We start from the raw sequence: 15,693 nt of genomic DNA, 5'->3' as shown, positions 1-15,693 counted from the left end.
AGCCCCATGCCCTGTGTACCGGATTGGGCACCTAATCCCAGCACAGAGAACTGGGCAAGGGCAGCACAGGGCCCCAAGGCCCAACCTCGGTATGGGTGCCAGGAGGGAATAGCACCAGGCCCCTGGGACCAAACCCTGACACGTGGGGGATGATGCCAGGCCTCTTGGGGGCAGGCAATGCTGGGCTTCCAGGACCCAACTCTGGTAAGTAGGAGACAAGAGGGAGTGTCACCAGGCCCCAGATCCCAGTACATGGGGGCAGAAGAGGATGGCACCAGATCCCCAGCACCCAATGCAAATCATGGGATAGGGATGAGGTGGTACTCGGCTCTAAGGCCCAATCCAGTCCGCAGATCAGTCCTTTACCACTCATCTGGCCCGCGTTGTTGAAAGGTTGAACATTACTAATTTAGCCCATCCCTCTGTCCCAAAGCAGGAGCAACTATATATAAAGCATTCCTGGCAGATATTTGTCTCACCTGCCATTAAAAATTTCTACTTGGGTTTCAACAACTTTCTTAGGTAATCTAATCCAGTGCTTAACTAGCCTTTCAGATAGAAAGGTTCTCCCAATTCCAGCCTCTAGGATGTTTCAGAAAATGCATCCTGAAGCGATTAGAGCAGAAGAGTTTTTATTCCATTGCTAGTGTCCACTCATGTGACATTGGCTACTTTATCCAAAATGAGTGCATTTAAGTACTTCAACTTAGGCAAGCAAATGCATATAAAACTGTTGGAACCTAAATTTGATCATTTTGACCTTTCAATTAATATGCCCACATCTCCCCCAGCAATAAAATGGAGAAAACAGTACTTGGATAATCTCACAGTATTCCAAGGTTCCATGAATTAATGTGCTTTTAAATCCTTGAATGAAATATATAAGTAGAACATCTGATGTAGAGCCAAATTGACTTCCATGTGAAATACTGAGAAGATCCCTGAAACACATTTTTCCTCTCTCTACCTTGAAATGCTTGTTACAAGTATAAAATAAGCCCAAATAGATATGGGTCCTTTGCTTCAGGTTTCCACAACTGCCACATACTTTCAAGAGAATAGTTTAACAGAAATGGTGTTCTGTTTTTTAAGAAGATGGGCTGCTGTCCTTCATTTTTATCTTAATTTGGTCTTGGGTCACATATTCACTTCTACAGACAAATTAGCGCTTGACTACTACAGAAAACTCTGAAAAAAACTAATGTTTTGAATGAAGCCTAGAGAACTCATTAGTACTAAATTCTACCACACAAACTTCTGTATGTATTCATATTCCCCCAGAAGTGCTCCGAGGCAAGCCTGAAGGGTCATATTGCAGGGAGCTCAAGCCACGTAATTAAAAACTCTTGAAAGAAAAGTTTTTAATTGAAATGCTGGCAGACCCTTTGAGCTAGAAGTCCCACCAAACTGCTGCTGTACAGTATTACGCAGTATTAAGTGACTAATTGATAGCCTAAGGCTGGGTGATAGGGCTGATGAATTCTCTACCACTTATAAAATCTGAAATATCAATTGTAAACTTCAGGTCTAACATTGTACTGAGCTATAGGAAACTTGGAAGTTACAAGCATTCTAAATCCCAGATGAACAGAAACAGCTGTGATATTTTATAAAGAGCATAACAGTTGGAGAGCTCCTGTAAAAATATTTACAATTCAAGACCTGCAGTCAGACATTATTAGTAGCATCTCATACTGTTAAAGATTAAAATATGTTCTAGTCATAACTGTAAAAGTTCTTTAAAAAGTGAATTAATATTCACAACAGATTTCTGAAGTTGGTAAACAATTATTTTATATATGCATCTACTTTTACTGATGCCTAAAATGGGCAGACTTAAAATAACTTTACGAAGGTCCCAGAAAGAATTAGTAACAGGCTGAGATAAACACTTTGGCATATAAAGCATGTACCAGAGTCAGTGTTTCCCTGCTCTTCTTTGTAGTCTGGGGAGGTAACTGACACAACAGCTCACAGCACAGTTCTATGATGCTACTCCACAACAGCATGGAGTTGAGAAAAGAAGCAGTCTTGTGGTTAAGGCACTGGCCTGGGGATCAGAGCTATCACACACTTCCTACGTGATCTCCAGAAAGTGATTTAATCTCTCTGTGGAACATTTTCCCTGATTATAAGATGAGGCAACACCTCCTTTCTTTCACGCTTTATCTGTTTTGTATATTTAGACTAGGTTACATAATTATTGAAATACCTTTAACTTATTTCACTAGCAAGCCTGCTGAAGTCACCAGCACTTCAAAACCAAAAGGTATCAAAATCTGGCCCATAGACTGTAAGCTCTCAGGGACAGCAACTGTGGTCTATGTACTGCAGCTAGCACAATGGACTTGTTGAGATGCTACTGCAGTACAAGCAACAATGAATGGGGGTTGTGGTGGATCAGAGAAGTGATCTTTGCCTAATAGACATAATCTTCCAAAACGCAGGAGTACACAGGAGGCCTAGTTGCTAAAACAACTCATGTTACTATTGACCACTGATGGATGGCTGCACATTCAGTCCCAGCCATGTCTCTACCTAGGGAGTTTTCCCCTACCCCCTTTGGCAAAACCTCAACTTCAGGACAGTATTGTGCTTGTGACATTACACTATCAAGATCATTTTGGACTTTCCCCTAAGCCTTGTCTATGCTAAGTTTCCAACTGGAGTTAGCCACACAAGAGGAGATCGCTTTTATACAGGTATAGCATTTCTCCAGGAATGGCTCAGGACAGGTATTTCCTTGTATCCTCGGATATTCAAAAAATCCCTTGGTAGCCAAGGCTGTATGCTGAATGATTGTTGTCCATATGAGAGATCAAGTTCTCACCAAGCAGTTTGATAGGCAATAATTAATACTAAGTTATTTGCAAGGAAGAGGCTATGCCTTGCTACATAACTGAAGATTAAATAATCACCGTTACATTAAATTTCCTAAAAGGAGCTGTAATAGTACAGTGATTGAAAAGATATATCATTGTCTGGAACAAAGCCTTCTCCGTGCAATTTACATCTGAAAGAACAGCAAAGAAGTAAAGAAGAAGAAAATTAAGGCCAAGATGCCTGCCACTTTCTATATCCTATTAAACAATGCAGTGAGGTTAGTACTCAAAAGAAGCCAATCTGACAGCCAGGGACAACTCTCTCTTTGGCTATACAAAAAGCATCAATGCAGACAACAGCAGCATAACCTTTCTGCAAAGGCCCCCCTGTTTATCACAACTTTGCTTTGGAGAGAACAATACATCCTTGGCCCGGATCAATTATGTGTGTGCCATTGTGCCAAGGAGAACTCCCCAGTAGCATAAAACTAGCACAGCTCTGTACTACTGCTGTGAACAGTAGCATAGAGTAGCACTTCTTATAAGAGTATAAAGAGATCTTAAGAGTAAATGAGAATCAGGACTTCAAAATGTAAAGCTATTTTTAAATGTGCATTACCCATTTTCTTCCAATTATTTAAACCTCTACAATAGGACTCTAAAATTAGACTTTCAAGTTGTTAGTCACACCATTGTTTTAATAGTAAAATCCAAAATTTTTACATACCTAAGCGATGGAATCCAAAGGTGAACCTTTTTGTAGGAGCTTTTGCAGATAACCATAAAGCAAGGAGGGTCAAAATAATACCACTAAGGTCAGTTAACATATGGAGCGCATCTGTCATGATTGCTAGACTATTTGCAACATATCCACCTAAAAATAAAATGGGAAAAGTTAGAGCATGCAATATTAATGATTATGTGTAATATGCTTTTGGCAGAGTTTACAACCACCAGCATGCAGAATGCTGCACTGAGCAACTGGATATGCTTCTTATAAGCGTTCACCAAACTGATGGTTTTACCATCAATCTGCCATGCTATGTTATAATGCTACTATGGTGATAAATGCAGTATAAACAGCAACACAGATTAGGTAGTTAGAAAGGACTCAGACCTACGACTTCACTGAGACTACTTGCTAGCAAAAGGTTCGCAGGAACAGGCTCAAAGTAGCTTAATGTCTTTTCTCTGTATTATTTTGTGTGTTTAGTCAGCTGATCCTTTTGTTAAGCCACTGCTGTAAATCTTTTGACACTTTGAAATGGGGGTAAAGCTCCAATGACTCAGTGACAAAGAAATTCACCCTCCTCTCTCAATTTTCATTAATTTAACCTTACCCAACATCATCATTCCCTGTACCTAGGAGGAGTGGATAATTTTTTGCCAATACTTTTACTTGGAAATATTTTTTCTTTGAAATTTATTCCACTTCTCATAATTAATTGTGGGCTGTACTGACGTCTATATCCCCAGATCACAAGGTCAAAGATATTGATTTGCCCCAAAGCAGATGTCAATAATATTAGATAGATGGAGTGGAGGGATTAATCTAACATGCATATATTCTTCTTCTCTTCACACCATCCTTTCCACAAAGGGAAGCCAAGGACATTCTCATGTACATATCTTAAAAATAATTACAATGAGACTTATGCCTGTTCCCATTGTCCCTGCCAGTTCATCAGCATTTTAGTTTGTCTCTTTGTCCTGGGAGAAGTTTGAGATTATTTTTGAACCTGCAATTACTGCCAAGTATAGTATGATGCTGGTTTTTTACTTGTCAGGCTCGAGTTTCAAGTTTTAGACTAAAACAATACCTCAGATGGAAAGGCTTTTGTTTCTATTATTTCCCATTACCTGACCTTTGTGCAAGGACAATTTGAGGATCCTGTCTAAACTACTAGAGTATAGCAAAAGAAAGCTCATAATTGGTAGATTTCCCGATAGGTCAGTCACCAAAGAATTGTCTGTATGCATATGTTGTGGATGTAGCCATCTCAAATGTGCATTATAGTGGTTGCCAGTAAATAACCACAAATATCTAAATTTGATCTCTCCTATGAGGACGGATTGAGGACCCTGGATCTCTTCAGCCTCCACAAGAGCAGGTTGAGAGGGGACCTCGTGGCTGTCTACAAATTCACCGGGGGGTGGGGGCAACAAAGAATAGGGAGTGCTCTGTTTATCAGGGCACCCCTTGGAGTCACTAGGAACAACGGCCACGAACTGATGAAGAGCAGATTTAGGTTAGACATCAGAAAGAACTTTACGATAAGGGTTGCCAAAATCTGGAACAGACTTCCAAGGGAGGTGGTGCTCTCCCCTACTTTGGGGGTCTTTAAGAGGCTAGACAAGCACCTGGCTGGAGTCGTCTTTACCCAGCACTCTTCCCTACCTAGGCAGGGGGTCGGACTCGATCTACTGAGGTCCCTTCTGACCCTAACATCTATCAATCTATGAATTATCAAAACAAGCAAAATAGCTTGTTACACAGAACGTTACCCTTTTCCCATCTATTCTGCATGAAGCTTGTGACCTTACATTAGTTAAAAAAATAAAACAAAAAGAAAACAAAACAAAACTTGCAGTTTGAAACATTGGACTTCCCTTGTTTTTACAGTCTTCATTGTAGAAAGAACAACAATTCAAGTATAAAGAAATTTGGTTCAGTAGCTTTACTTTATGAACCTTTAAAGCAGTGATTCTTAACCAGGGTGCTGGGACATGCTGGGATACCACAATCCTTTAAAGGATGCCACAGGAAGTGAGAGAAGATAAGCAAGGTGTGCCAAAGAAAGCAGCTAAGGACAGGCTGCGGTTCTCCCGGCTTGACTGCTCCCCTACCCACACTGCCTGGCCCCTCTGCAAGGAGGTAAGTACTGCAATAAATACTGGGGGGTTTTTTAAATGGGATGCTGTTCAATTCACAAAAGTTACAGAGGGGTGCCTTTAGCCTAAGAAGATTGAGAACTACTACTTTAAACCAAGCATTTTAGCATACGTGCATAGCTTTTCTGTTCAGTTTTTCCCTTGGTTTTTAGAAGCATGTCAATATTAAGACACCTATGTTATAGGCAACTCCATTAATAAGAACTCAGTTAAGGCCACTTTGGTTCAGACCAAGTCATTTCTATGTAGGTAACCTCTCTTTTTTTTTAAAATAACCTTTTAAAAATAATAATAAAAAGGGAAATTAAATACTGAATAATATTAACGTAATATGAATGGTGACAAGGCAAGAATTGAGAATACAAGTCATTCTAAAAGTTAAGGTTCTTAATCTCTAAGTGTAGGTTCTTGAGAAAAGACTTAAAAACTGTTTAAACATGAATTGCATCTCTTAAAAAAAAAAAAAAAGGCATTAATAATCCCTGTCATTAAAAGCTCCAATACCTTGCCACTGTTTTCACTCAGCCGTGAAGGACAGAAATTCATCTCATGGGCGACTGATCACAAATTTCTAAACACATGCAAAACCCCAGTAAAAAAGACTAGATGAGAGTCAGCCAGTAGGTACAATGCATCTTTCACCTCCTGATACAGCAGCATTCCCACAGAAGTGACAGTTCAGCTAGAACGCTCTATCTTATCCAAATTTTAAATCAACTGTTCATCACATTGAGAAACAGTCAACATAACAACCCTGAAGTGGGCTGGATTAATCACTTGGCCCACAGTTTGAAACCCCTGCTGGTCAAGATTTCACAGATCCAGTTCCTAAGGAAAAAAAAAACCTTCTACGGATGCCCAGGTGTAACAATGTAGGCAGGTGAACACTTTTTGCTAAGTACATTAATTTTGTATGACAGGGTTATCTGCCATGGTAATATACCCTTTTTCCCTAGAACTAAATCTGTACACCCCTACTTTGAGAGCAGCACTGGGGAAGGAGGCATGTAATTGCCAGTGTGTGTCAAAGGTCATAGAAATAAAGTTGTGGGAAAGTCCTAGAGATTACTTGCAACGTTTCTCAAATGCCTGAGCAATAAGCTTCAGAATGTTCTCAAGAGGAAGGATCAGAAAAGAAGGAAAGGAAGAAAGTTAGTGTAGTGAAGTCCAGTCATTAATATACTAACACAAGGCTTGGAACCTGGTATTCAGTTCCATGCTCTGCCACAGGCCTCCTGTAATCCTTGAACAAATTACTTAGTAACCTCTTGTATGAAAGACAACAGATAATACACCTCATGTGGTTATTGTGAGGATATACGTTAAAGAATTTGAGGTGCCCAGATATTACAAAGATCAAGGACTATATTACTACCCTAGAGATCTATCACTCTGGAACTTGGATGAGCCTCGATTCCAAGACAGAAGCCATGATGAACTGATCACGATTAAACTGTAGTTTAATTTTAGAGACCCCCATCTCCAGTTCTGTCTCCAAATCATGAATAGAGGACTGAACCAGAAACCACCTGCAGTCCTTGAGATCTCAAGCAAATCCCTAAGACTGATGCTGAAGCCACCCATTTCAAGATCTCAGTGATTCCAGTACCTAGCCCAACAACAGCTAAGGAAACTCAGTTAGTAGTTCTACCAGTCGCAAAATCTATACACTAACAAAATGTCTATGCTGATTTTTACCTTGAGACACTAAAACTACATGGACATGCAGAAACAAATGCATACTTATGACATGACTTTTCTTATACCTGAGATCACATGCCAGGGGTGCAGATACATCCTCTACAAAATTCACTCTTTGCTCATGCTACACTAAAAAGATAAAACCAGGAGAGGACAAATGAAGTCATTCCATCAGGTCTGTACAATTTGTTCAGAGTTAAGCATTTAATTCATAATTAGATTATGGACTCTGGCAGTCTTATTAATGACCAACCAAGCCCTGAAAAGCAGAAAAGCTGATGAGCATAATCACTACTTGCTATTACCCTGTGTTCTTAAGATAAGGTCTAAGATAAGACGCAAGAGAACAGGTAACAGATGTCAATTACCTGTTGTGAGACCAAAAAATAGACTTTTTCTCTTGAAGATTCCCCATTAGAGGTTTAGTAAATTATATATTTGCATAAGGGGTTTGCCAAATCACAGCCAACTTGTAGCAGGGGTGTAGGTTGTAGCCGTGTTGGTCTAAGGACATAGGCAGACAAGGTTCCTTGGGTGAATTTGATCTCTTTTATTAGACCAACCCATATAGTTGGAGAACAGTTATTAAGCAAGCTTTCGAGTTCAAAAACCCTTCGTCAGGCTAAGGAAGTTTCAGCAGTTGGTGTGTGCTCTTCCTGGATGGAATGAAAAGTAAAGAAGCCAGGGGCTGGGCTGGGGAGTCAGTTGCCAGGCAGATTATAATGTATCAAAAATCCAATGTCTATGTTTAGTCCCTGATCTCTAGTATCCAGGAGGTTGATGAAATGGAGCTCATAGGCTCGTCTGTGGGAAGTGTTGTGTAAGTTTCCCTTGAGGATCAGGACTGAGAGATTGGAGAGGGAGTGGCCCTCCTGTGAGAAATGTGCCCCCACCGGTAATTGGGTATTTCTGTCTTTGATAGATTTCCAGTGTGCGTTCATTCTGGTGTGCAGTTGTTGTTTGGTCTCTCCATGGGACCCTAGCTGAGGAAATATCAGGTTTCATTGAATCCTAAAACCGCTCGTCACCCAAAGAGCAAGTTTTGTACGAGACACTACAGACTTTCTACGGAAACTTTAAAACACAGACCACCTTCCCAGCAACACTCTCCTAGCCACCATGGACGTTACCAGCCTATATACCAACATCCCACACTAGGATGGCATCCAAGCCTACCTTACATATCTACAGGAACAAGATTACAACTCAGAATACAGGCCCAAAGATATTACTGACCTTATACACTTCATCCTCACACACAACAATTTCACTTTTAATAATCAACACTTCTTCCATATGATGGGAACAGCTATGGGCACTAAAATGGCCCCACAGTATGCCAACCTTTTTATGAGCCACCTGGAAGAAGACATCCTCAAGAACTGCACCATCAAACCCTTGCTATACTTAAGATACATCGATGACATCTTCATCATTTGGACTGAGAACCTGTAATCTCTGATTGAGTTCCATCAGAAATTCAACAGTCACCACCCCTCCATCCGACTTTCTTTAGAATACTCCAGCACCAACATCTCCTTTTTAGACACAATGATCAGTATCCAGAAGGGTAAAATACAGACCACAGTATACAAGAAACCCACAGACCAACATACATATCCCCACAGAACCAGCAATCACCCTAAGCACACCAAAAAAGCTGTGATATACAGCCAAGCCCTCAGATACCACCACATTTGTACTGAAGAGAACACCCAGGATTGCCACCTCACCAATCTTAAAAAGACTTTCACCCAACAAGGACACTCGTCCAGAGAGATAGATTGCACATTTGAAAGAACCACCCAGATACCACGTGAAGAACTGCTGCAGTACAGAAGAAACTCCCCCATAAATCGCACGCTGCTGGTTATGACATACCACCCCGCCCTTGAACCTGTACAGAAAATCCTCAAACAATTGCAACCCATACTAGAAAGAGACCCCATTCTTAAAAAGATCTTCCCAGAGCCACCAATCCTAGCCTTCAAACAAGCACCGAACCTCACCAACCTCATCACCAGAAGCAAACTTCCTCAAGCCCAGAACACACCAAAAGGATCCAGACCGTGCCAGGACAAGAAATGCAAAACCTGCCAACACATCTCCACCACCCCCACAATTACTACACCCCACAACAGAGCCATCAGCATCCCTGGATCTTACAGCTGCACTTCCAGAAATGTAATATACCTCATCCAATGCACCAAATGCCCTGATGGAAAACACGTAGGAGAGACCGAACAACAACTGCGCACCAGAATGAATGCACACTGGAAATCTATCAAAGACAGAAATACCCAATTACCAGTGGGGGCACGTTTCTCACAGGAGGGCCACTCTCTCTCCAATCTCTCAGTCCTGATCCTCAAGGGAAACTTACACAACACTTCCCACAGACGAGCCTATGAGCTCCATTTCATCAACCTCCTGGATACTAGAGATCAGGGACTAAACATAGACATTGGATTTTTGATACATTATAATCTGCCTGGCAACTGACTCCCCAGCCCAGCCCCTGGCTTCTTTACTTTTCATTCCATCCAGGAAGAGTGCACACCAACTGCTGAAACTTCCTTAGCCTGAAGAAGGGTTTTTGAACTCGAAAGCTTGCTTAATAACTATTCTCCAACTATATGGGTTGGTCTAATAAAAGATATCAAATTCACCCAAGGAACCTTGTCAGCCAACTTGTAGTGCAGATAACATCCAGTCAATAGCATGATGTCCCACAAGTACAAGTGTTACTCAAACCTGCCCTAAAAGAACACCTCAAGAGATGAGGAAGTGGTAGATTTCACTCCAACTGAGCCACTAAAAAACAGTCTTTCAGTCAGTACTGAAAAAAATTTGAGGTGACAGGTGGTAAGTCTAACGTTGTAAACACTACCTGTCCCGCACAGCACCTGTCTTGTACTTTCAACAGCTCTTTCCACTTCTGCTTTTAATTATGATCAATAGCTATTTTCCCATTTACAGAGATATATTAAAATATTTAGAAAGTGATAAAAATTGTATATCATGAGTAAAACTCAGTTCAGCATGAGTGACTGTCTAATAACTGATACACTAATGCAATGACACCACATGTTTAACTCTGTTGCTTCTAAAAAGTGAGCAGCAGAAGAACAGATCTGGAGAAAATGGATGGCAGAGTTTAGATATTCTTCAAGAGTTCAAGTAGCACCAAGCAGGCATTTACATTAAATGATATAAATAGGTACAAAAGACAGATTGTAGTCAGATATTGAAATATTTATATGAAGAATAAACACTGGTTAGGATATTAAAAGAGAAAATGGTTACATATTGGTGAAAGTATAGCTTTTAATTACTTTGTGTTCACATCCATGTGCCTTTCAACCTTAGATTTTCTTTCAAGGTTAAACTGCCATAGCAGGTGAATGAATTTACTGTTTTACAGATTTATAGACTGCTGTGTCATGCTGTTTTGATTAAAAATTTACAGTTCTCTTGAACTGAGAGCAATAACATGCCTTGATAACAAAATAGACAGTTTGGGTTAAATAAAAACTGAACTTGGAAATTGCGTTCATCATTCAAACCAGTAACAATCAAATGGCATTTTATCACAGGAGTGAAAAAGAGAGGCAACATGTTTCTCCCGACTCCTAACAAACAAACATGCAAGAACTTTCATTAAATCATTATCAAAGTAGCTCAGACTTATTTATTATTTTAAAACAACATGCACTAGACCTGATGTTGCCGATTATAACAGCTCTGGGGGCAAGAAGAGTCCAGTGGAGGAATGGTAGTCTTTGTAGAAGTGGTACTAATCTAATGCAGAGAAGGCAAATACAGGCAGTCCTCACACTTACAGCGGGTTACATTCCTGGAAAAGGCGCTGTAAATCAAAACTATGCAAGTTGAATCTGATTTTCCCATAGAAACAATGTTATAATAGAGGGTTATGTTCCCGACCAAGGGCCTGATGCCCAACTTTTTATACAAATGACCATAAACACCATATTTAAATCTGCTATTTAATTGGAAAGTGAAGGAGACTTAGGGCCACTTGATGGCTTTTTGAAAAACTGATCCAGGGATGTTTGTTTTATTGCCCTCTCAATCTCATTGTAAATTTCCCTGTAGCGCGCATAAGCATTAGAGATCAAGTTGTTGGTCTTTGAGAATCTCTTGAGGGTTGGTCCACCCCCCTGATCTGTGATACTGATGGCCTGGGCAAAGGTTCTTCTAAGGTAGTAAGCCTTAAAAGATGCAATACATAGGCTGGAGCCTTAAAAGCTGGTCCATAGGCTGGAGCAGCGATGTTGCTGGGGGCAAGAAAACAACCTTGATGTTAGGGTCTAAACCTGCAAGGTGTGCAGGATGCCCAGGGGTATTGTCTAAAATTAACAATGCTTTATGTGCAAAGCTGTTCCTTTCACAATAATTCTGAACAGCTGGCACAAAATAGTCAGTGAACCAATCCTCAAAAAGGGCTCCAGTCACCCAAGCTTTACGATTTGATTTCCAGATGACTGGAAGGCTGCCTTTAACATAACCCTCAAGTGCTCTGGGCTTTTTGGAGTGATAAACAAGCAAGGGTTTGAGCTTGAAATCACCCGCAGCATTTGAGCCAAGCAAAAGGGTAAGCCTATCTTTAGGTGCACTGAATTTTTCATCTTTGGATCCCTCACCATGTTGTTGCTTCACGTGTCAAAAAGACTCAAAGCCTTGGCTTGAATGGTGGCTAAACTCAATGGCACACAGCACTGAGTTTGATCCTGAATCCACAAAATTAAAAGTCTTTCCATCTCAGCCACAAGTCCTGCACATTGCCTTATAATAGTGGATTGCAATGAGGCTGAGCTTTTAATTTCACCACTTATTTTTTTCTTTTCTCTAATAATAGTTTGCACAGTAGTATGAAATAGGTCCAATCGCCTACCAATTTCAGTTTGCGACAAACCACTCTCACTAAGCTCAATCACATTGGCTTTCATGTCTAAGGTGATGACTTTTCTCCATTTCTTATCAGAACCCACACCATCACTAGAGCACTGCCTTTCCTTTTAATCAGCCATTTTTAAGGCAGAAACCCCTGCACTAAGAAATATCAGGAAGCCACTAAGCAGGAACCCCTGCACTGAGAAACAGCAGACTGAATACAGTACTGAATATAAAAAAGCTTAACACTAAGCACTAAGGACTTGCACTAAGAAACTTGCACATCAGGACTTGTACTGTATTGCCAAGTACAAGCTGCAAGGTTCTTGAATGGACACGGCTTGAATTTCACTTTCTATTACTTAGGTTTGCTCAAAGAGAGAACTCCCCTCAACACTGCAAAGGCATTACAGCCATAGACTACAATGGGCAGCTTGGGTTCTTTAATTTGGAAGTAGAAGAAACTCACACATCAGGACTTGCATATCAGGATGCTGGAGCACTGACTGAATGATGTATGGCGCTGGATTCTCGCATTTACAGCATGCCATAAGTGCGAGGATCAGCACCATAAGTAATAATGTAGGTGTAAAACGCAGAGCGCCGCAAGTGCAGATTGCTGCAAGTCGAGCCGCTGGAAGTCAAGGACTGCCTGTAGTGCACTGTGATAGTGCTCTTTTTTCAAAGCACTGCCTGCAACCTAGGGGGTTGTCAGTTACCCAATGGTTTGTGCTGCTGTATCAGAGGACAAGGAGCACAGATAACCAAGCTGACACACACATATCTCTTACAAACACTGGTATTCCGTGATAAGAGGGACACTGTGAACCTGAGAAGCCGCATTTCTGCCCCAAAACATTCCACCCCCTCCTATGATAAACAGTAAAGATGCAATAACTGAAAATACATGGAGAGGGAAACTATTTTCTATTTGCTTATGGTAATTTGACACATTTTTAATTAATATATTTCATGTTTCAGGTCAAATCAGCCAAATCATATTGAGTGAGCAGAACTCAATCGTTCCAAAAACCATATTGATTGAGCAGGCAGAACTCAATCAATCTAAACACCACGTACAGCGCTACAACCCCCGAGCATCTTCTCACACTGATGCTCCCAAATCCATCAGCAGGCGTCCTACCAAGCGTTTCGATGGTGACCCGATTTATTTTTCTTGCCAAAATATTTATTCCTATATTCCTTATTTTTTTCTTCTTTTCCCTTCTACATTCCTTTCTTGCCAAAGTATTTATATCTATATTCCTTTCTTTTCTTGCCAACTATTTATTCCTATATTCCTTACAATCTATGAACACACACACACACTCTCCCCCCCCCACGGCTCTGCCGAGGGCCCCCGCGGGTCACCTGGCAGCTCACAGCACACGGAAGGCCCGTTACACAGGTCGCCCCGCGCCCATCTCCTGACGACCCGACCCCGACCCCATCCCCGCCGACACCCCTTCCCCCCGGGCCGCAGCGCCCCACCTCCTGCTCCGCTCGCACCGAGTGAAGAGGCCGCCGCGAGCCCCCCACCCCCCGCCCCGGGCGCACTCACCGACGAGCTCCCCGGCCATGAAGAGGAGGTAGAGGACGGCGGCCAGACTCAGCCGCCTCTTCACCTTCGCCTGGCGGCCCCGCTCGCGCTGGCGACGGCAGCCGTGGCAGGGGTCGGGCCGGGCGCCGGGCGCGGCGCCGCGCAGCAGCAGGGAGTCGCGGTCGGGCGGCGGCCCGAGGTGGGCGCCGTTGGCGGGCGGCTCCGGCCCCGCGTCCGAGACGTCGTCGGACACCACGACGCGCAGCTTGTTGAAGCGGGGACAGTCCTCGGCCGCCTCGTCCGAGAAGTCGAAGGCGCTGGAGTCGTTGAGGAAGAGCGGCTCGTCGCGCCGCCGCAGCGCCGCCCGGATGCTGCTCCACAGCCGGGCCCCGGCCATCGCCGCCGCCGCTGCCAGGCGCCCTCATGCAGGCGGGCACCGGCGCCTCACGCCATGGCGGGCTCGGGCCTGCTGCCCGGCCGGCTCCTCACGACGCGGCGGCCGCGCTCCCCGCAGGCGAGGCGCGGCGCGGCGCGGCGCGGCGCAGCTCGCAGACGGGCCTGGCGGCGCTCGCACGCCGCCTGCCGAGGGGCGGGCCCGCGCGGCAGCCATGCGCCCGGTCCGGCCCGGCCCGCGGCTTGACCTGAGGGGCGCCCGGCCAGGCCCCTGCCTCCCGCGGCCCCTTTGTGGCTTCATAGTCTCAGTGCAGTGAAACGGCCTCGGATGGCTCTGGGCGCCCCGGGCCCCGCTTCTCCCGCACTCACCGCCCGCGCCTCGGGCCGCGGGGAGGCGGCTGCGCCGCGGCAGGGACAGGGACAGGGCGTGAAGCTGCTGGAGCCCGCGTGTGCGGCGCGGCGCTGCGGGCCCGGCTGAGTTACTGCCGTGGCATCTGTGGGAAGGAAGGCCGGGCTTTAGTCTGGCAACGGCATAAGCAGCTGCTTGGCTTGAGAGGGAGGACAGGCGTGAAAGCTTAACGGGATCAGAGCCTTTTTTACTAATGTAGCACGGCAGGGATGGGTGGTAACTCCTGCACCCCCTGCCAGTCTGTCAGCAGTTCTCCAGCGATGGGACCTCGTCTCGCCTGTGTTGCCAGACCAAGAATGTGTTAGTGGGCAGAGGGGCTCTAATTTACGGTCCAGTCTGGCAAAACTCTGTGTTGCATCAGGAGGCTGGGGGAGCACTGGAATGGGCTACCCAGGCCCACGGGTGGCTGGTGCCTCCTGAGCCTGGGGGGCACCCAGAGAAGCTGCCGGCAGCGGTGCGGGAACAGCATGTGCCCCCCCCACCAGTCGCCTACACCTAAGCCAGCGTTTCTCAGCCTGTGGGTTGCAAACCAAAAGCAGGTCATAAGAACATAGGAAAGGATCATGAACAAACTTTAAAAATGGATTCTTCTTTAAAGGAGAAAAACGTGGGAAACTGTGGTGTTTCCCCTGTGGGCTGGCAGAGTTCCAGCCTTCAGGGGGCTGCTTGGGGCCTCCGGCCCCACAAACACCCTTTCCCCCATACACCCACCCCCGCCCACACTCTGGGGGCAGCAGGTCAGGACTGAGGGGCACTGGGTCAGGACTGGCCATCAATTTTTTCAATTGGGTCCTGGTACAAAAGAGGTTGAGAACCACTGACCTACAGAAGTGGTGGGATCTCCATCCTTGGAGGTTTTTAAGCCTCGGCTCTACAAAGCCCTGGCTGGAGTCTTTAGTTGGGGCTGCTTCTGCTTTGAGCAGGGAGTTGGACTAGATGACCTCCTGAGGTCCCTTCCAGCCGTAACTTTCTATGATTTCTCCCCAGGTGTAAGGTTAGATGGTATGGCAAGGAAAATGGTT

At 44.1% G+C, this 15,693-nt stretch overlaps 1 protein-coding gene across 2 annotated transcripts in view; it reads right to left on the bottom strand.

Moving 5' to 3' along the window:
• SLC30A4 (solute carrier family 30 member 4) overlaps positions 1 to 14,402 on the bottom strand; it is a 35,293-nt gene extending 20,891 nt beyond the window's left edge. The window contains exons 1-2 of one of the 2 annotated variants that reach the window (XM_014606139.3): positions 13,891 to 14,401; positions 3,550 to 3,696 (exon numbers count right to left, since the gene is read on the bottom strand). In XM_014606139.3, coding sequence (XP_014461625.1) covers positions 3,550 to 3,696; positions 13,891 to 14,266 — 523 coding nt within the window. In that variant the 5' untranslated portion in view covers positions 14,267 to 14,401. Of the gene's footprint in view, positions 1 to 3,549; positions 3,697 to 13,890 lie in introns of both variants that reach the window. The other variant, XM_059714648.1, reaches the window with a different exon arrangement.
• Between the last annotated feature and the right edge of the window lie 1,291 nt (positions 14,403 to 15,693).

This window comes from Alligator mississippiensis, chromosome 11 (assembly GCF_030867095.1).
Source record: "Alligator mississippiensis isolate rAllMis1 chromosome 11, rAllMis1, whole genome shotgun sequence".
Classification (NCBI taxonomy): domain Eukaryota; kingdom Metazoa; phylum Chordata; order Crocodylia; family Alligatoridae; genus Alligator; species Alligator mississippiensis.
Note: the sequence above shows the minus strand (reverse complement) of the source record. Positions and strands in the feature narration are given on the sequence as shown.